Below are 19,528 nucleotides of genomic sequence, written 5' to 3' on the forward strand. Positions count from 1 at the left end.
TCCTCTATACGTACAGTGTACGTCACCTAACGAGAGGCACCACTCACATCTGAAGCAGTGTGAAGTGGACTTGTACTGAAGCAGTACAAGTCGTAGTGCCCCGTTACACCGTTCCATTAAATCCATTAGTTCAATAGAACTAAGTGACTCTCTGAGTCTGAAAGTCTTCCTCTGACTTTAGGAGCGAGGTAGCTCCGCTACAATTCCCTGAAGTACACCAAGTGGACTTAACGGGGACTGTGTAACATTAGGGCAACTTTAGCCCGTTACAAGGTGTAACGGGGCACCTTTCACTAATACTGATATAACAGTATTAGCCAACCTACACTAGGTGCCCCGTTACTATTGTCAGTACTAGCGAAAGGTGCCCAGTTACAATGGGCTATCACATGCAACACGTCTAAAGAGAATGTTTTTCCCAAATTACAGGCTTCGGCGTCTCACAATTTAATCTTTCAGCTTGTTTTTTTTCAAACTTTATAGCTGCACTTGGACATTTTAATATTCACATGACTTAGTTATATTGCTCTTAGAAAAAATATTCAAAATTTTAATTCTGTATTTAAAAAGATTGCTTGTAAAATTTGTGTCGAGGCCAACGCCACTCGTTTTCTTCATTCTCCATTTTTTCAACATGGTAAGAGCCTCTATTTATTGCTTGTTGTGGGGAGTTTTCCACTAAAGTTTTCCTTAAGCAGAAGCTCTACACATTTCCTGGGAATTACAGCGTCTTTAAGGTGCTCATTGCCGCCGAGTACAATGGTATCAATATTGAGCTGCCTGAGTTCGACATGGCAAAAGACATTAAGTCCAAGGCGTTCATGGCAAAGACGCCCCTTGGCAAGGTCCCGCTCCTTGAGACGGAAGAGGGATGCATCTTTGAGAGCGGCGCCATTGCTCGTTACGTAGCCCGCCTTCGCCCGGATACGGGTCTGTACGGCAAGACTTTTTTCGAGTCGGGCCAAGTAGACGCATGGATTGATTTTTCTGCCTTCGAAATGGAAGTGCCTCTTGAGGTATGGGTCCACCCAATTATTGGTGTCGGCAAGTTCAACGCTGCTGCTCTCGCCAAGGCAAAGGCTGACGTAAAGAAAGCCCTCCAGATCATTGAAAACCACTTGCTCCTGCGCACTTATCTCGTGGGCGAACAAGTAACGCTGGCTGATATTGTAGTCGCGTCAGCTTTGGTCTATCCATTCAAGTTTATCCTGGACAAAGAATTCCGCAAGCCATTCTCGGCCGTTACGCGTTGGTTTTCCACTGTAGTGAACCAGCCCGAGTTCCAAGCTGTAGTCGGAGATGTCCCGTTGATCGATGTGGCACTTACTGCTGAGGGCGACAATTCAAATACGAAGGCTGTGAAGAAAGACGCTTCTAAAAAAGAAAAAAAGGAAAACGCCACGCCTAAAGAAGATACACCTAAGCCAAAAAAAGTTGAGCACCCGCTTGCCATCTTAAATCGTGACAATCCGTCTCTAATGAATCTCGACGCATGGAAGGTTCAATACTCGAACACGAAAAATTTGGCAGATGCCATGACGTGGTTTTGGGAGCATCTCGACACGGAGGGCTACTCACTGTGGTTTTGCGACTATAATTACAACAATGAGAATTCGAAGATGTTTATGACGTGCAACGCTGTTGGCGGCTTCTTGCAGCGCTCAGAGGGCATGCGTAAGTACGCGTTTGGTGTCATGGATGTGTGTGGTGCCGAAGGCTCGGAGATTGTTATCACAGGCTGCTGGCTATTCCGTGGGGACTCGGAGAAGCACATGATTGAAGCCAATCCAGACGCCGAGTACTACACATGGACGAAAGCGGAGCTGAACGACGCAACTAAGGCACGAGTGGCCGCATATTGGTGCAACGAGGACGAGTTAGAGGGCAGACCTATTGCTGATTCCAAAGTTTTTAAATAATGCCAAGTTTTACTAATACAATGACTGAATCAATAATAATAATACCAATAGATAGACGGTTGCTTTGAATGAAGTGAACGCTCCACTAAAAAACCTCGTACTTTTTTATGCGGAGTTTTGGTCACTTTCAAAGTCCACAGAGGGAGAAGTTTGCAGCGTATATTGGTGATCGTTAACCGTCCGTCATTGCGCTGACCAGGAGCAAGGAAGCGTTGTGACGCAAATCTACGCCATAGACAGCTTTATTTCAGCCGCTTCAATCGTATTAACGTGCTTTTTTCATTAAATTATAAGCTGTTGCCGGGGGTTTAAGGCTAGATAGCAACGGGGCTCGTCTATCAAGCACTAATTTGAGAGCATCGTTATGGGCGATTTTCCACCACCCGAGCGTACTAGCGTGATAGCTTCGGAACTTGTCCATCGTGCGGTGGACAAGAGCTACGAGGATTTTCGGACGCTCATGCATCAGCTGCCCATGATGCGCGAGGACGAGCGCCGGGAGCCACTTCTGGCGCATCTACAGAGCTCTCGCAAGCGCTTTGCCCAAATTCTGGCCGTCCTTAAGTGGTCGGTGCAGTCGCCTTTAATGCAGCAATGCGACATGTTGTTGCAGCAGACAGAATCGTACCGCAACAATGTTAATGAGACAAACGACCGACTTTTTTTCATGCATGCGGACCTAAACCGTGCCAAGGAGCGACGCTACGATCTCAGCACGGCTGTTGACATTCTATTTGGAGGCAGCTATCTACGTTTGCCTTCCATTATTAAAAATGCCATGTACCCACGGGAATTACCTGACGTAAATGTCGAAGATGCTGCAATGAAGGTGGCAGATATTATTCGCTTTCGTCTCATTGAAACGGAAATTCCAAAGCATTTTTCCAAAATTAAGTTGGACGCAGGTTTCGTGACTTGCCAAGCTGAAGGCGAGTTTGAGATTGTTTTAACGATTCAGGGTGAGGAAAAAGACGCCAAGTGGAGAGTTATTAGTGTAAATACGGCTATAACAGACACTCAAACGTTTGAGAAGCATTCGCAGGCGGCGTCAACGAGTGCGCTGCGCATTATCCAAACAAATGCACCAAACGCAGCGCACTACAACCATTTAAAGAACCTTGTGCAGCGTGCTATGAACAATTCTGAGAAGCCATTCGTCGATGCGTTTATCGTGATGCGAGAATTTTGCTCTTCGTTGGCACTGCAGATCTTAGCATCTCAAGGAAAAATGTTGATGGAGAATCGCTGGAAGGATCGAATCATGATTAAGCATTATCGTGATCAGAATGTTTTGGATATTTGCTACTGGCCCAAGGCTTGTACGCGCAGAGAAGTGCAAACGCTTACAGAGCAGCAGCGATTGATTCAACAATTGAGCAACCCTGTTGCAACTGATCGCAAAAGACCTGCGTTGCCATATCCTGAGTCGAGCTTGTGTGTTCGATTACAAGTTGACCCAAACATGAAGAGACTCCTTTCAGTTAGTCTTTGTCCGTTGCTTCCACCGAATTTGCCAGGGATTGCTTCATTGATAGATGCCATGGAGGTGCCATCAAATATGTTTTTACTAAGTGCTGAGAATTTGCTGATTGCCGGTATGCGAGCTCACGTTGCGGCAGTGCTTTTTTCGATAGGCCGACTGCTTGTAGTGGATTCACCAGATGAAAATGCTTCTACACAACTTGTTTCTGGAGAAGATGTCACAATGATTTGCTCTGACACGAGCTTGCGAATTGCTCGGGCAGATATTGGTGGGCTTACGCAATTTTTGGAGGTGACATTTGACATTCGGCAGGGTCACTTTGTAGTTAGCTCAGTTGCTGCTGCAAGACACGCGACACTACACTTCACTGTGAAACAAGTGGAACGAATACTTAACACACAATGTAAAATTGAACTCGGTGGAAAAGTTGACAATTTGTTACCAAATGAATTTGCGCTAGTGTCTGGTGATGGAAAGGGCGAGAAATCTGCTGAGATAATACATACCTGCATTCGAAAGGTTTTGTGCGAGATTGTGGCTGACGAAGTAGCCCAAATCGGCTCTTCCTTGAAAGGAATTGAAGTTTTGCGTAATGTTAATTTAAATTGGGAGCGGTATCTTGCTTTCCGACAGCAACACAGCGGGCACACTGAAGATTTGTCAATTTCAGATACGGCACTGTATTTTCTACTGACATCCTCGAAAGAATCTAGCTGCTATTTGGTTGTTGAAATAGACAAGTACAGTGAGGTAGATGGCATGAACGGAAACGGACATGAAGCATTGGAAGGGGAGCAATATGTACGGCTGCCGTGTTTCTCATTGCTTCAAACAAGTGTAGTCATGCCTGGACAGCAATCTGGTGTACAGTTTATTCAACGATTTAGTGCCATAAAGAAGGAAGACCTGCACCCATCCGTAACCCGAATTAACGAAACGAGTGCAAATAGTCTTCGTGCTCGTAGCCGGAAGCGTCCATTCAATTCATACGAATTGGATAAAAAAAAAGGGATGTCAAAGAAACAGGCACTACTTGATGGTGGGCGAATACAAGTAGGCACTGGATACTGGCTGGATGAATCAGCGTCTCTTCATTTCGTCCCGCACATTGCGACTGTGCTGTTGCATGCAATTAATATCTGTAGCGAGAGAATTCAGTTGCAGCACTTTGTCAACTTTGCTCGGCGGCGCAAATCAAGAATTCGATACTCAGGAGAAGCTGGTACGTCAAGCAGAGACGGCACAGGTGGTCAGGTAGTTACGCTTTCTTTCCCTGAAAAGGTCAACGCAGATCCATTGAAGGTCGTTGCCATTCAAGGCCATTTAAAGCATGGCGAAGGGTTTGAGTTGTGTCTACAGCTGGTATCCCCTCCTTTTAAATTTATTCTGCCACAGAAACGAAAAGAATATTTGCTGTCTGAGCGCTCACATTATGTAAACGAACGCGGCCAATTAATCTTTAGATACCCTACGTCTATGGTCACTAGTGAGCTTTTTAGTGAAAATCCACTCGAATTGTTCATGGTCGAGCTCATTTGCGTCGTAAGACCACTCTGTGAGCTCGCCAAAAAGCTCGAAAAGATGTTAACTGCTGTGGAGCGTTACACTTGGAAAAAAACGAACTCTGGACATTTTTTTGTGGAAAGAGCTGACCCATTTGCGATAATCTTGGCGTGCCATGCACCTAACCCGAGGCATTGCATTGCTGCTGGTTCATCGCCAAATGGATTGACGACGTATCGTGTGACTGTGCAGTATAAGCAGAAAATGGGATTTGTGGTCAACTACAGCCACAAGACGGAGCATCCGCTGATGCACTTTATTCAATCGGCATTGAATGGACACAGTGATCCCGCACAATTCGTTGAAGCTTTGGAGCGTACGTGCATTCCTATGGGAATCTTGGCCAGTGTTGTCGAATCTCAGTTACTTTGCGCCAAGTACTATCGTCAAGACCCTCCGCCTAGCTTGAAAGATGGTGCCTCGAGTGGAGACTCCAACGCCTTTGGACGAGGCAAAATCAATGGAAAAGGAATGAAATTGGGGTACAAATTTAAGTTGCCGGGCGAGGAAAAAGGTTATTACGCTGAGAAATCATACGGTGGAGACGACAAGTCGTTTGTGCCTGCCGAATTAGTGATGATTCCAAGGTCACAAACGCAGGTTCGTTTATCGTATGGAGACCGATGTGCCGTAGATATTTATTTTCTGGAGGTATGAATTTTGCTCGGTATTGCTTTGAAATGTCTCATTCATACTTATTTGCAGAATCACTCGGTGAAAATGCAGAGTTCACCCGGAGGCGTACGTGTTCCCAGCTGTTCGTCCGAAAAAGGTGTAATCGTTGACTGCCAAAATTTTGCTGAAAAATTGCGCAACACGCTATCAGAGATGGCATCGGCTTAAGTAAACGCAAAGCTTGTCAATGCATCATGACATGCAACTTCGTAGGAACAGCATTGAAGGAGTAGCATGCGATGATATTGTTGCATGTTGATAGTATATTTGGCCGCAGGTATTGGAAGTTGTTGCAAACGGACGCAATATTAATGCTGGTGCGGAACCGTTGCGACTACGGGATAGAATTTAGATAAAAATGAGGTTGCCATTGAAGCCATTTTGTATCATCTATTGAGCAGTGCCACGTGTCGCTCCTTTCTGCATAGTAAAACCTAATATAAAAGATTTCAATAATATTAAGCGAGGATACACGATAAGAAATCTTGACTCATAGTTCATTCATACTTTGGACGGCTAGACGTTAAAAGTAATCCAGATAGACATGTGGAAGCTATCAGTTGTACTAGCGGCGATAGTGCTAGGCTTGGGATTGGCCAGTGATGTGAAGGTGCTAACGTTTGGAAACTTCGACGAAGTCGTCGACGGATCCAAGCATGTGCTGGTCAAGTTCTACGCACCTTGGTGCAAGCACTGCAAGAACATAGCGCCAACCTTCGAAACGGTTGCCACGGCCTTTAAAAATGTGGACAATGTAGTGGTGGCTGATGTGGATGCTGATAAGTTTAAGGAGCTGGGCACCAAATACGGGGTTTCGGGCTTTCCAACGTTCAAGTATTTTCCTGAGGGTTCGACGGAGGCTGAAGATTACAAGGGCGGCCGCGACGAAGATGACTTTGTAAGCTTCCTGAACGAAAAGGCTGGCTCGCACGTGCGTGTACCCAAAGCCTTGAGTTACGTAGCTGCGTTAACCGACGCTACTTTTGACGCGGAGGTCATTCACTCCAACAAGCACGCAATAGTTGAATTCTATGCTCCGTGGTGCGGCCACTGCAAGCAGTTGGCCCCGGTGTATGAGGAGGTGGGCGCTGTGTTTGAGGGTGATGACAACGTGCTCATTGCCAAAGTAGACGCTACTGCAAACACTGAGTTGGCAAACCGCTACAGCGTGAAGGGTTATCCTACGCTCTTCTACTTCGCTCCTGGGTCTGAAGAACCTGAAGACTACACGAACGGCCGCGACAAGGCCTCGTTCGTTGAGTTTATTAACGATAAAGCTGGCACGCACCGCACAGTTGATGGCGGACTAACCTCGGAAGCTGGTCGCGTGGAGCAGATTGATTTAATTATAACAGAAAGCGGTGACATCACGGGTGAAGTCCAGAAGAAGGTGCAAACTGCTATTGAAAGCCTCGAGGGCAACGACGCCAAGTATGGCTCGCTCTATTTGAAGTCAATCAAAAAAATTCTCTCAAAGGGCCCGTCATTCGTGGATACGGAGTTGAAGCGTCTTGAGGGTTTGATGGAAAATAAAAACGTGTCTGCCGAGAAGAAGACTCTCTTTGCACTTCGTAAGAATATTCTTAAATTTTTCCAGGAACAGTTTAGCGAGAAGATGGAGCTTTGACCAGATTCTTCACCTGAATAGAAGAATGGTTTATCTTTTGATGTTATTACTTGCATTCATTTATCTTTTACTAGAACACGTTTACAGGAACCAGTAACGGTATCACAACTATTCGACGTAGCGTGTGGCATGGTATACGCCAAGTTCTTCCGGAGACGCTTCAGAATCAACTTCGTCTTCCTGGGCTAAGATCATCGCGCCGTACTAGTTTAATACATGTGCCAGTGTTTATAAGTCTCCAAACCTTACATAATTACTAAATGTAGACGTACCGTGTGTAAAAGAGTCTCCTTGCGAACATCGTTCTCCAGCAATTGCACAATTTCTTCAAACGTGGGACGTTCGGACTGGTCGTCAGATGTGCATCGCTTATATAAGTCTCGTACGCTATTCATGCAAGTTTTGCTCAGCGATGGACGTAGGTTCTCGTATGCCACCATGTGCATTAGGGTGCTGCCTGAAACTTTCTTGTTACGAGCGCCCTTAGCTTTGATATCGTGGTACGGGATCTTTCTTGTGTCCAACTCCGCTAGCACTGTCGATTAAAATTTGAAACATACACGCCTATGAAGCTGTAGCCCAACGTTTGATAAGTTGAATGAAACATACCGATGCCAAAGCTATAAACATCCGCTTTCTCCGTGTAGCGCTCACCACGTATCATTTCAGGTGGCAACCACAGTGGTGTGCCCGTCACGCTCATTGTCTCGTCCACAGATTTTTCTCGGCTCAGACCAAAGTCGCTAACCTTGGCACCCCACGTTGAGCTAATGTTGTAAGGCAGTTCAATCATGTCAGAACGTAGCACAATAATCATCAATGGCGGTGTTTACCTCACGAGAATGTTCATACTTTTCAAATCGCGGTGTATAATGGGAGGTTTCATGCTGTGCAGGTAGGCCATGCCGCGCGAAGTGTCGATGGTCATGCGTAAGATAGGCTTAGCCCAAGTCATCTTGTTTATTGGGTTGCGCAGAACTGCAAACATGTCTCCTCGTTCCAAAAGTTCCGTCACAAAGCAGCTGACAGTACAAAATCTCAATAACTAGTGAGACTCAAATCAGCACTTGCCTTTCTATCGTTTTGCCGCACGTACATGTTAGAATATGAATTCCAGCTGGCACCGATAAATTGCACAATGTTGGGATGTCGGAGGTTCATCATGAGCTGAATTTCGTCGCCAAACATACGTAGATTATCTTCTGTTATCTTATTACGCAACATGCGCTTAACCACCACTGGCGTGCCGCAGTATGTGCCTTTGATAACCTCTCCAAAGGCACCAGCGCCAATAATTTTCTGCAGCTTGAGGTCGTTGAAACTGATTTCGGCCATCCGCAGTCCCTTATTGCTCTCGAGCATCGTCTCGACCACATCTTTCTCCTGGTCCTTAAATTCTTGAAAGTGCACTGTAACATTACTTGGTCGCCGGTGCGGCACTGGCTCGGTGTTGGATTGTGCGCCGTGCCTCTGGCGGCCACATTCAGATTTGGTGCTACCGCGATTGCTTCCGCGATTGCCACCGCTGCTTTTGATGTGGTTTCTGTTCACAGCATAATTATTAGTATCGCTCTTGGAGTAGCACCCGCCCATTTGTTGATCACTCAAATAGGGGAAAGCCGCGACTTGAGGAATATCTCATCAAGTATGGCGTGTACTGAGGATATAGTGGTGTGGTGCACGTGCATAGCCTGAGACTAACGACAAACAGTACATGACGTGATAGAGCCGGAAAAAGATGTCAGATTGGCTTAGGTGATGTACACGAAGACTTCCTAAAATGTTTATTTAATGCATGGGGAAGGCATTGGCAAAAAGATAGAATGCCTGATTTAAAGAATAAATTTGACAAGTGTGATGTTAATCAATTTTTGGCTAATCTTTTACATGCACCAAAATGCTAAAATATCAAAAATGCATCACGATTTTACCTGCAGGTATCTCAAAAAGCTTTTTTTTGCGATGTTCGAGGCAAAGATCTTTCGATGGAGCGGCTTTATAACTTATCCATTCTCAAGAGATGCATCTTAGCATTGCGGTTGCGCTGACTGGAAGGCTGTTCAGTAAAATGTGTATGATACGCATGGAGAATTTCAAGGAAACAAGAAATTAGCTTATGCTCTAATAATAGTCCTGCAACTTTATAAAAGAACTCGACACGAATATGTTTTTTTATTACGATAATGGTTCATTGTTTGTGAAAGTATTCACATATCCACCATGGCGACACTGCCGGCTTCCCAAGTACAGCCATCGGACGCAGAACTGAAGGCTACGAATGGCGATATTTCAATCCAGCTGAGACTGGGCGTTGCAACGCTCTCACTTGGCGCGTCAGGACGGTGGGAGTTGGGTATGGGTTCTGGCTACGGCGACGGGCGAAGCGCTTACCTTTATATTCTGGTTGCAATGTATTGCTGCTAAGATCATGCCACGCTGCACCAGGCGGAAGAGCGCGCGCGAGTTTCGGAGGAGCACAATGCCGCGCTTGAGCTCGAAAATGCAGCTTTACGGGACGAGTGCACGCGCATGAAAGAGGAATCTAACATGGAAAAGTTTAAGTGTCAATTGCTTGTCGAGATGGTACTGTCCTCCTCTTGTTAATGAAAATGCACAATTTCTGTGTATATTTAATGTTGCTCAATAGCTTGCGGTGTCGACTTTAGATGAGGAACGCTCGCGCACTCAGGCCAAGCAGGAGGAAGCTCACGTAGCTAGCCTGAAATCAGACATAGCTGTGCTGTTAGAGCATGCACGCTTGAACGGGATAGATATGTGCAAGTTGAGCGACTTGTTAGCCGCTAAGCGCTAAATTCTTAGCTGTGACTCATTTTCTTCCAGAAGGCACCTCTACTTAATTGTGATATCTGAAATAGTAAACGGGCATTTAGTTATTTCTAAGCGACCACTATTTGGGTCATATGGATAATTTGTGTAAACTTTGTCCATCGTGCGATATCTTGGTACATTATCTGCCATTCATACTTAAGCATCACTCAGCAAGGATGCCGCCACCTGAAGTCACCAATGTGGACTTGTTAGGTGCTGCAACAGTACAAAACGGCTATATGAACGGCAATAGCGTGCATTCATTACCGTCTCCGGTCTTCTTAGCACCTGAAGAGAAGCTCAAGATGCTGGAGGAACGCAGCCGCCGGTGGAACAAAATGAACGCCAAACGCTACGGTGAAAAGCGTAAGTTTGGATTCGTAGAGAGTGTCAAGGATGACATGCCACCCGAGCACGTGCGAAAGATCATCAAAGACCATGGGGACATGAGTAGCAAAAAGTTTCGCCACGATAAGCGCGTATACTTGGGAGCACTGAAATACGTACCGCATGCGATTTTTAAGCTACTGGAAAACATGCCTATGCCGTGGGAACAAGTGAAAGACGTCAAAGTGCTGTATCACGTCACGGGTGCCATAACCTTCGTGAATGAGATTCCATGGGTCATTGAGCCCGTATACATTGCCCAATGGGGGACTATGTGGATCATGATGCGCCGCGAGAAGCGGGATCGCCGCCATTTTAAGCGTATGCGCTTCCCTCCGTTTGACGATGAAGAGCCTCCCTTGGATTATGGAGACAATATTCTCGATATTGAGCCTTCCGAGAGCATTACGATGGAACTAGACGAGGAGGACGATGAAGCGGTGATTGAGTGGCTTTACGATTCCAAGCCGCTGATCGAGTCCAAGTATCTCAATGGACCGAGTTATCGTTCGTGGCGCCTACCGGTACCAATCATGGCTAATCTACATCGTCTTGCAGGGCAGTTACTGAGTGACTTGATTGACCCAAATTATGAGTATCTTTTTGACAAAAAGTCTTTCTTCACGGCCAAGGCGCTTAATGTGGCAATTCCTGGCGGCCCTAAGTTTGAACCCTTGTATCGTGACGTAGACGAAGATGACGAGGACTGGAACGAGTTTAATGACGTGAACAAAATAATCATTCGTCATCAAATTCGAACCGAGTACAAAGTGGCATTTCCATTTCTATACAACAATCGACCTCGTTCAGTGCATATGCAGCCGTACCACACGCCTGTATTGTGTTATATCAAGGCAGAAGACCCTGACCTTCCAGCATTTTACTTCGACCCTATAATAAACCCCATTTCACACTTTCGAGTGAATCGTATAGCAAAAGACCAAAGCAAGACCGTAGAAGTTGACGAAGACGATGAATTTCAGCTGCCAATGGGATTTGACCCACTTTTGACAGACGAACCATTATATACACCCGAAACTGCCAATGGAATTGCTCTATACTGGGCCCCGCGGCCATTTAATCTGCGTACGGGCCGAACGCGGCGTGCCATTGATGTACCGCTGGTAAACAAATGGTTTCAGGAGCACTGCCCTCAAGGCCAACCAGTAAAAGTTCGTGTTAGCTATCAGAAATTACTGAAGTGCTGGGTGCTCAACTCGCTGCATCACCGCCCACCAAAGGCATTGAACAAGAGGTGCTTGTTTAAGTCGTTGAAGTCGACCAAATTCTTTCAAAGCACCGAGCTGGACTGGGTCGAAGCTGGTTTACAAGTATGTCGCCAAGGATACAATATGCTAAATTTGCTGATTCATCGTAAAAACCTTAACTACCTTCATCTGGACTACAACTTTAATTTAAAACCAATCAAGACGCTGACTACCAAGGAGCGTAAGAAGTCGCGTTTCGGCAATGCGTTCCACTTGACTCGAGAAATTTTGCGTCTCACAAAACTTATTGTTGATGCGCACGTTCAGTATCGGTTGGGCAATGTTGATGCTTTTCAGCTAGCCGACGGGCTGCAGTATATTTTTGCTCATGTTGGTCAATTGACGGGCATGTATCGGTACAAGTACCGTCTCATGCGTCAAGTGCGAATGTGCAAAGACTTAAAGCACTTGATTTACTATAGGTTTAATACAGGACCGGTTGGCAAAGGGCCTGGTTGTGGCTTTTGGGCGCCTGGTTGGCGCGTGTGGCTTTTCTTTTTGCGAGGTATCGTACCGCTGCTTGAAAGATGGCTTGGAAACTTGTTGGCACGTCAATTTGAAGGTCGCCACTCTAAGGGCATCGCAAAAACTGTAACGAAGCAACGTGTAGAAAGCCATTTTGATCTCGAATTGCGTGCTGCTGTGATGCACGATATACTAGACATGATGCCTGAAGGCGTGAAGGTGAACAAGTCGCGGACAATAATGTCCCATCTTAGTGAAGCCTGGCGCTGGTAAAATAATTTTTGTAGAATGCTATTTTGGAGTATGCGTATCTGATGTTCAGTTTGTATTATTTGTGTATCTAGCTGGAAGGCAAACATTCCTTGGAAAGTGCCGGGCATGCCTGCTCCGATTGAAAATATGATTTTGCGTTATGTCAAGTCTAAGGCTGACTGGTGGACCAATGTGGCGCACTACAACCGTGAGCGTATAAAGCGGGGAGCCACTGTTGACAAGACGGTTTGTAAGAAGAATCTGGGCCGGCTGACACGACTGTGGCTGAAGGCTGAACAAGAACGTCAACACAACTATTTGAAAGATGGCCCATATGTGTCCGCTGAGGAAGCTGTTGCAGTGTACACTACGACAGTGCACTGGCTAGAAAGTCGAAAGTTTGCTCCCATTCCTTTTCCACCACTGTCGTACAAGCACGACACGAAGCTCCTCATTTTGGCTCTCGAACGATTAAAGGAAAATTACTCTGTCAACAATCGATTGAATCAGACAAATCGGGAAGAGCTTGGGTTGATTGAACAAGCCTATGACAATCCTCACGAAGCTCTGTCGCGCATTAAGCGCCACCTACTTACACAGCGCGCTTTCAAAGAACTTCACATTGAATTTATGGATCTCTATAGCCATTTGGTCCCTGTGTATGATATCGAACCGCTGGAAAAGATAACTGACGCTTATCTTGATCAATACTTGTGGTACGAAGCTGATAAACGCCACCTGTTTCCATGCTGGATTAAGCCGAGTGACTCTGAGCCCCCTCCGTTGCTTGTCTATAAGTGGTGCCAGGGAATAAACAATCTGCAAAAAATTTGGGACACGTCTGAAGAAGAGTGCGTAGTGATGCTCGAGTCGAAACTCGAAAAGGTGTATGAAAAGATCGATTTGACTCTATTGAATCGTCTCCTGCGCTTGATTTTGGATCACAACATTGCCGACTACATGACTGCAAAGAACAATATTGTGATTGCGTACAAAGATATGATGCACACGAATTCGTATGGATTGATTCGTGGTTTGCAATTTGGTTCCTTCATCTTTCAATTCTACGGTCTGATCTTGGATCTGCTGTTGCTGGGTCTCACGCGCGCAACTGAAATAGCCGGTCCTCCAGAGCTTCCAAACGAATTCTTGTCGTTTAGGGACACTACAACAGAGACTCGGCATCCCGTTCGATTATACACACGCTATATTGATAAGATATATGTACTGTTTCGGTTTGACGCTGATGATTCTCGCGATTTAATTCAGCGGTATTTGACGGAGCACCCGGATCCAAACAATGAAAATGTTGTTGGGTATAACAATAAGAAGTGCTGGCCTCGTGACGCTCGCATGAGGTTAATGAAACACGACGTAAATCTAGGTCGAGCAACGTTTTGGGATATGAAGAACCGACTTCCTCGATCAATGACAACATTTAATTGGGACAACAGCTTTGTATCAGTGTTTTCGAAGGATAATCCCAATCTGTTGTTCAATATGTGTGGATTTGAGGTGCGCCTTCTGCCAAAGATCCGTGCAGTTGACGTCGAGTTTACGCATAAGGATGGTGTATGGATTTTACAGAATGAAACAACCAAAGAACGTACTGCACAAGCGTATCTTCGCGTTGATGATGAGGCCCTGCATACTTTTGAAAACCGAATTCGACAGATCCTAATGTCCTCAGGAAGTACAACTTTCACGAAGGTTGCAAACAAGTGGAACTCGGCACTAATTGGTCTGATGACATACTACCGTGAATCCGTCGTACAGACGCAGGAGCTACTTGATCTACTTGTGAAGTGTGAAAACAAAATTCAGACGCGTATAAAGATTGGTCTAAACTCAAAGATGCCGTCTCGATTTCCGCCTGTGGTGTTTTACACGCCCAAAGAGTTAGGTGGCTTAGGTATGCTATCGATGGGCCATGTTCTCATTCCGCAATCGGACCTTCGCTACTCAAAGCAAACCGATAATGGTGGCGTCACTCATTTTCGTTCGGGTATGTCTCACGAGGAGGACCAATTGATACCAAACTTGTTTCGATACTTGCAGCCTTGGGAGTCGGAATTCATTGACTCACAGCGCGTTTGGGCTGAATACGCCTTAAAGCGCCAGGAAGCTAACGCGCAAAATCGCCGATTGACATTAGAGGATTTAGAAGACTCATGGGACCGTGGTATCCCTCGTATCAACACCCTTTTCCAAAAGGATCGCCACACCTTGGCGTATGATAAGGGTTGGCGTGTGCGGACGGGTTTTAAGACGTATCAAGTACCGCGCCATAATCCTTTTTGGTGGACCCACCAGCGCCATGATGGCAAATTATGGAACCTGAATAATTATCGAACGGACATGATCCAGGCACTAGGTGGTGTTGAAGGCATTCTTGAGCACACTCTTTTTAAGGGTACGTACTTTCCTACATGGGAAGGTTTGTTTTGGGAAAAGGCATCTGGGTTTGAAGAAAGCATGAAGTACAAGAAGTTGACGAACGCGCAGCGATCCGGTTTAAACCAAATTCCAAATCGTCGATTCACGCTATGGTGGTCTCCTACCATCAATCGTGCGAATGTTTATGTTGGTTTTCAGGTGCAGCTTGACTTAACCGGTATCTTTATGCACGGTAAAATACCAACGCTTAAGATTTCCCTGATTCAAATTTTCCGCGCACACTTGTGGCAAAAGATACACGAATCACTTGTGATGGACTTAGGTACGTGATTGTGATATTATCTGAAAGCTTTAGAGCTAATTCTATGTACTGTCGTGTGTTGTGTTGTACAGTGCAAGGTACGTCGTACGACTTACGACTGAGCAGTCTAACGATGTGTGAGGCTAATTTTTGTACTATGTGCTAATAGTGTTTGACCAAGAATTGGATGCATTGGAGATTGAAAATGTACAAAAGGAAACGATTCACCCACGTAAGTCGTACAAGATGAATTCATCGTGCGCCGATGTTCTTCTTTTCGCTGCTTACAAGTGGCAGATGGGCCGACCGACCCTTTTACACGACACGAAAGATAGTTACGATGGTTCGACGAGCTCAAAGTATTGGATTGATGTGCAGCTTCGCTGGGGTGATTTCGACTCCCACGATATCGAACGGTATGCACGGGCCAAGTTTTTGGACTACACAACCGACAATATGACAATTTACCCGTCACCAACAGGTGTGTTGCTTGCTGTGGATCTTGCGTATAATTTGTACAGCGGGTACGGAAATTGGTTTCCAGGCTGCAAACCTTTAATGCAGCAGGCAATGGCAAAAATAATGAAAGCAAATCCTGCTTTGTATGTACTTCGTGAACGTATCCGAAAGGGATTGCAACTCTACTCGTCCGAGCCGACAGAACCGTATCTGTCGAGTCAAAACTACGGCGAACTTTTTTCGAACCAGATTATCTGGTTTGTTGACGACACGAATGTGTACCGCGTGACAATTCACAAAACTTTTGAGGGAAACCTGACGACGAAGCCTATTAATGGCGCTATCTTTATTTTCAATCCACGTACTGGTCAGCTGTTTCTTAAGATTATTCACACTTCGGTATGGGCAGGACAAAAACGGTTGGGCCAATTGGCCAAGTGGAAAACTGCGGAAGAGGTTGCTGCTTTAATTCGATCGCTACCTGTAGAAGAGCAGCCGAAGCAGATTATTGTGACGCGCAAGGGTATGCTGGATCCATTAGAAGTGCACTTGTTGGACTTTCCAAATATTGTCATAAAAGGAAGTGAGCTGCAGTTGCCGTTCCAAGCATGCTTGAAAGTCGAAAAATTTGGCGATTTAATCTTAAAGGCTACGGAGCCCCAAATGGTGCTATTTAATATATACGATGACTGGCTCAACACAATCACGTCATACACGGCCTTCTCTCGCTTAATTTTAATTCTGCGCGCGCTCCATGTAAGCAATGATCGTACTAAGATTATTTTGCGACCTGACAGCGAGACAATAACACAACCGCATCACATTTGGCCATCGCTGACGGACGAGCAATGGCTAAAGGTTGAAGTTCAGTTGAAGGACTTGATCTTGGGTGACTATGGCAAAAAGAACAATGTAAATGTTGCTTCACTGACCCAATCGGAAATTCGTGACATTATTCTTGGAATGGAAATATCAGCTCCTTCGCTGCAACGTCAACAAGTTGCCGAGATTGAACAGCAGGCTCGTGAACAAAGTCAACTGACGTCCGTGACGACCAAAACGGTGAATAAACATGGCGATGAGATGGTTGTTACGACAACAAGCCAGTATGAGCAACATTCGTTTGCCTCTAAGACTGATTGGCGAGTGCGTGCAATATCGGCAACGAATTTGCATTTGCGTACAAATCACATTTATGTGTCATCGGACGATATAAAAGAGACTGGATTTACGTATGTGCTGCCGAAAAATGTACTTAACAAGTTTATAACCATTGCGGACCTTCGGACCCAAATCTGTGGTCTCATGTATGGCGTAAGTCCCTCGGACAATCCTCAGGTGAAAGAGATTCGCTGTGTTGTAATGCCACCGCAGTTGGGAACGCATCAAAGCGTTACCATTCCGCTGCATTTGCCTGAAAACACTAATCTGGAGGGCATGGAGGCACTTGGCTGGCTTCACACACAACCCAACGAGTTACCGAGCTTGCCACCGCAGGATGTCACATTCCACTCAAAAATTATGTCGGAAAACACTTCGTGGGACGGCGAAAAGGCCATCATAATTACTTGCAGCTTTACTCCTGGCTCGTGCTCCTTAACGGCGTACAAGTTAACACCTGCGGGGTATGAATGGGGGCGGCAGAACAAAGATAGTGGCGCGAATCCAGCTGGTTTTTTTCCAACGCACTACGAAAAGGTTCAGATGCTGTTGTCCGACCGGTTCATGGGTTTCTATATGGTGCCCGAGGAAGACGTCTGGAACTTTAACTTTATGGGCGTCAAGCACAATACAGGTATGAAGTACGATCTTAAGCTGGGCAATCCCAAGGAATTTTACCATGAACTTCATCGCAAGACGCACTTTATGAACTTTAGTGCGCTTGAAGCCACTGATGAGGACGTGGCCACTGTCGATGAGGAGCAGCAGAATGTTTTTGCTTAAGACCTTTTTCGCAAAAGTTGTTTCGTAATTATACACTAAGTACGCAGTATTTTTTATCGGTGTTACCTAATTGCGTAACACGATTGATTAAAGGGCAATATCTGAAGTTATGCCTTATAGTATGCTACGGATGACCATGCTTGTTCAACTGGTTACCTTGCCAAAACACTTTTACAAGAAAACTCCATCTAGACATACTAATTTTTATCCATTCTTTTTTGCTTAACCGTCTAGTATCTTTCTCGGTTTTGTAGACTTGCTCTCGCAAGTTAAATTTAAATAAAAATTATTTTAAGAAATAGCTGTGGGAAAATAAGGATATTAATACCCTAAAAGATTAAAAATAAAAAGAATAATAATTTATAGATCTAAAATACTACTTCTGATTAATTTCTGTACATGTAAAATCGATAATTCGATGTAGCCAATAAACTTTTAATATTTTTGTATTCAACCTGCTTAGCACAAAGGACGGCCGGTGAAGAAGACTGGTGCGACTTGTATGTTGGCGCGAAACGCCCTTTTCAGTATTTTTCACACTGCGATATCCACGTGGCTTTGAGTAACTACTTCCTATAGAATATCGGACATGCTTTGTGTGAATAATATAAATTGTCTTCATTTTGCTCCATACAGCAATACAAATATGTTGTACAGGTATAGCGTACTCCCGCAGGAAAGCAATGCACGGCGGGCAACGTTAGTTAACAATTAGAGGCTCTGAAAGCAGTTGTCAGGATAGCGATGAGAGCAGCTTACCGAACTTAACGGTGTTTTTTTCTTAGCTCCTATCTCTGCTGCTCTATTTGCCGACTGACCTTAAAATGTCCAAGACTTGTGGGTCATGTCTTTACGTATACAACTTACTTGTACATACCACACTGTTAACCAACGGAAACATTGAAGTAACACGGATTCTTACACGCCGCCGACCGACGTAAAGCACGTATCATTGCTATATTCGGTTCAAGGTGAAATTGTCACGCCTACGAGTACACATAGGTGTCGTAATCGGTTACGTGATAGCTGGGTTCACCTCAGAGGCAACTTTGGTAATAGTCAGCTTCCATTGCTTCACCTTTTCACGAACGAAATGCCACTTTAACTCGATTCTTCTTGTTCGTCTGTTGTAGATGGGGTATGTGCACATTACGAGAGCTGCTTGGTTGTCAATTGACATGTTCACATGAACGTTCATGCACGGAATGACCTAGAGCATTATATTTCGCATGCCCATAGCTTCCACAGCTGATTCAGCCCTAGCAATGTTCTCCGCTTCTGCTATAGACATAGCCACTATAGTCTGTCGATGTGCGGCCCATGATATATGTAACAGGGTGTATCGTTACATGAAATTAACACTAAAAGATTGTTAATTAATATTATCTAAAAGGTAGATAATATTTGGAGGAAATTACTTTATATAGTAATGTCCTGAATTCTTATCCATAAATACGTATAGACCATTATGTCTATTTATTCCGCAGACTAATCAGCTGTAGAAGTAATCAAAGAGAGTTACAAGATAAGATAGATAAGAATTCATTTACATGTTTAGTATTAGTTTATAGTTAAGTCAACATTTACAAAGATAGATTAACAAGACACTTAACTATATTAATACAGTTTTCATTTTACCCTCTTAAGTTAACTTGTCTTAAGAGAAGTCTTCCTCTATACGTACAGTGTACGTCACCTAACGAGAGGCACCACTCACATCTGAAGCAGTGTGAAGTGGACTTGTACTGAAACAGTACAAGTCGCAGTGCCCCGTTACACCTGGTAGCACTTTGTAGTCCGTCCAAGGACCACATTTCCCACATTTAACATGGACATGTTAGATGGTAGTGGGAATACGCATCACGTTTCCCCTGAAAGCTACTCCTTTCTAAGTGATATAGAAAGGAGTGCGGTTGAACGAATGAGTTCGACCGTAGGAAACGATGCAATCCTGGCATT

At 44.9% G+C, this 19,528-nt stretch overlaps 6 protein-coding genes across 6 annotated transcripts; 5 read left to right on the top strand and 1 right to left on the bottom strand.

Annotated features, from left to right (window-relative positions):
• Positions 1 to 791: 791 nt before the first annotated feature.
• CCR75_006750 (uncharacterized protein) lies at positions 792 to 1,919 on the top strand (the record flags this gene model as incomplete). The annotated part of the gene is made up of 1 exon (XM_067964818.1): positions 792 to 1,919. One exon carries the CDS (start codon positions 792 to 794, stop codon positions 1,917 to 1,919), a length of 1,128 nt encoding a protein of 375 aa, XP_067814838.1.
• A 166-nt stretch (positions 1,920 to 2,085) lies between these two features.
• Positions 2,086 to 6,115, top strand: CCR75_006751 (uncharacterized protein). The gene is made up of 2 exons (XM_067964819.1): positions 2,086 to 5,616; positions 5,671 to 6,115. Exons 1-2 carry the CDS (start codon positions 2,284 to 2,286, stop codon positions 5,806 to 5,808), a joined length of 3,471 nt encoding a protein of 1,156 aa, XP_067814962.1. The 5' UTR covers positions 2,086 to 2,283; the 3' UTR covers positions 5,809 to 6,115.
• A 42-nt stretch (positions 6,116 to 6,157) lies between these two features.
• On the bottom strand, positions 6,158 to 8,940 carry CCR75_006752 (uncharacterized protein). Its single transcript, XM_067964820.1, has 5 exons — positions 8,364 to 8,940; positions 8,101 to 8,289; positions 7,877 to 8,034; positions 7,540 to 7,802; positions 6,158 to 7,471 (listed from the first exon to the last, which is right to left on the bottom strand). Exons 1-5 carry the CDS (start codon positions 8,858 to 8,860, stop codon positions 7,376 to 7,378), a joined length of 1,203 nt encoding a protein of 400 aa, XP_067814964.1. The 5' UTR covers positions 8,861 to 8,940; the 3' UTR covers positions 6,158 to 7,375.
• On the top strand, positions 6,185 to 7,267 carry CCR75_006753 (uncharacterized protein; the record flags this gene model as incomplete). The annotated part of the gene is made up of 1 exon (XM_067964821.1): positions 6,185 to 7,267. One exon carries the CDS (start codon positions 6,185 to 6,187, stop codon positions 7,265 to 7,267), a length of 1,083 nt encoding a protein of 360 aa, XP_067814963.1.
• A 547-nt stretch (positions 8,941 to 9,487) lies between the features above and the next one.
• CCR75_006754 (uncharacterized protein) lies at positions 9,488 to 10,181 on the top strand (the record flags this gene model as incomplete). Its single annotated transcript, XM_067964822.1, has 3 exons — positions 9,488 to 9,620; positions 9,693 to 9,850; positions 9,915 to 10,181. The coding sequence occupies 3 exons, from the start codon at positions 9,488 to 9,490 to the stop codon at positions 10,077 to 10,079; spliced, it is 456 nt and encodes a 151-aa protein (XP_067814960.1). The 3' UTR covers positions 10,080 to 10,181.
• Positions 10,182 to 10,272: 91 nt separating this feature from the next.
• On the top strand, positions 10,273 to 17,569 carry CCR75_006755 (uncharacterized protein; the record flags this gene model as incomplete). Its single annotated transcript, XM_067964823.1, is given in 4 exon segments — positions 10,273 to 12,485; positions 12,561 to 12,714; positions 12,727 to 15,187; positions 15,336 to 17,569. The coding sequence occupies 4 exon segments, from the start codon at positions 10,273 to 10,275 to the stop codon at positions 17,567 to 17,569; spliced, it is 7,062 nt and encodes a 2,353-aa protein (XP_067814959.1).
• Positions 17,570 to 19,528: the final 1,959 nt, after the last annotated feature.

The sequence above is a fragment of the Bremia lactucae genome, linkage group LG1, assembly GCF_004359215.1.
Source record: "Bremia lactucae strain SF5 linkage group LG1, whole genome shotgun sequence".
NCBI lineage: Eukaryota > Oomycota > Peronosporomycetes > Peronosporales > Peronosporaceae > Bremia > Bremia lactucae.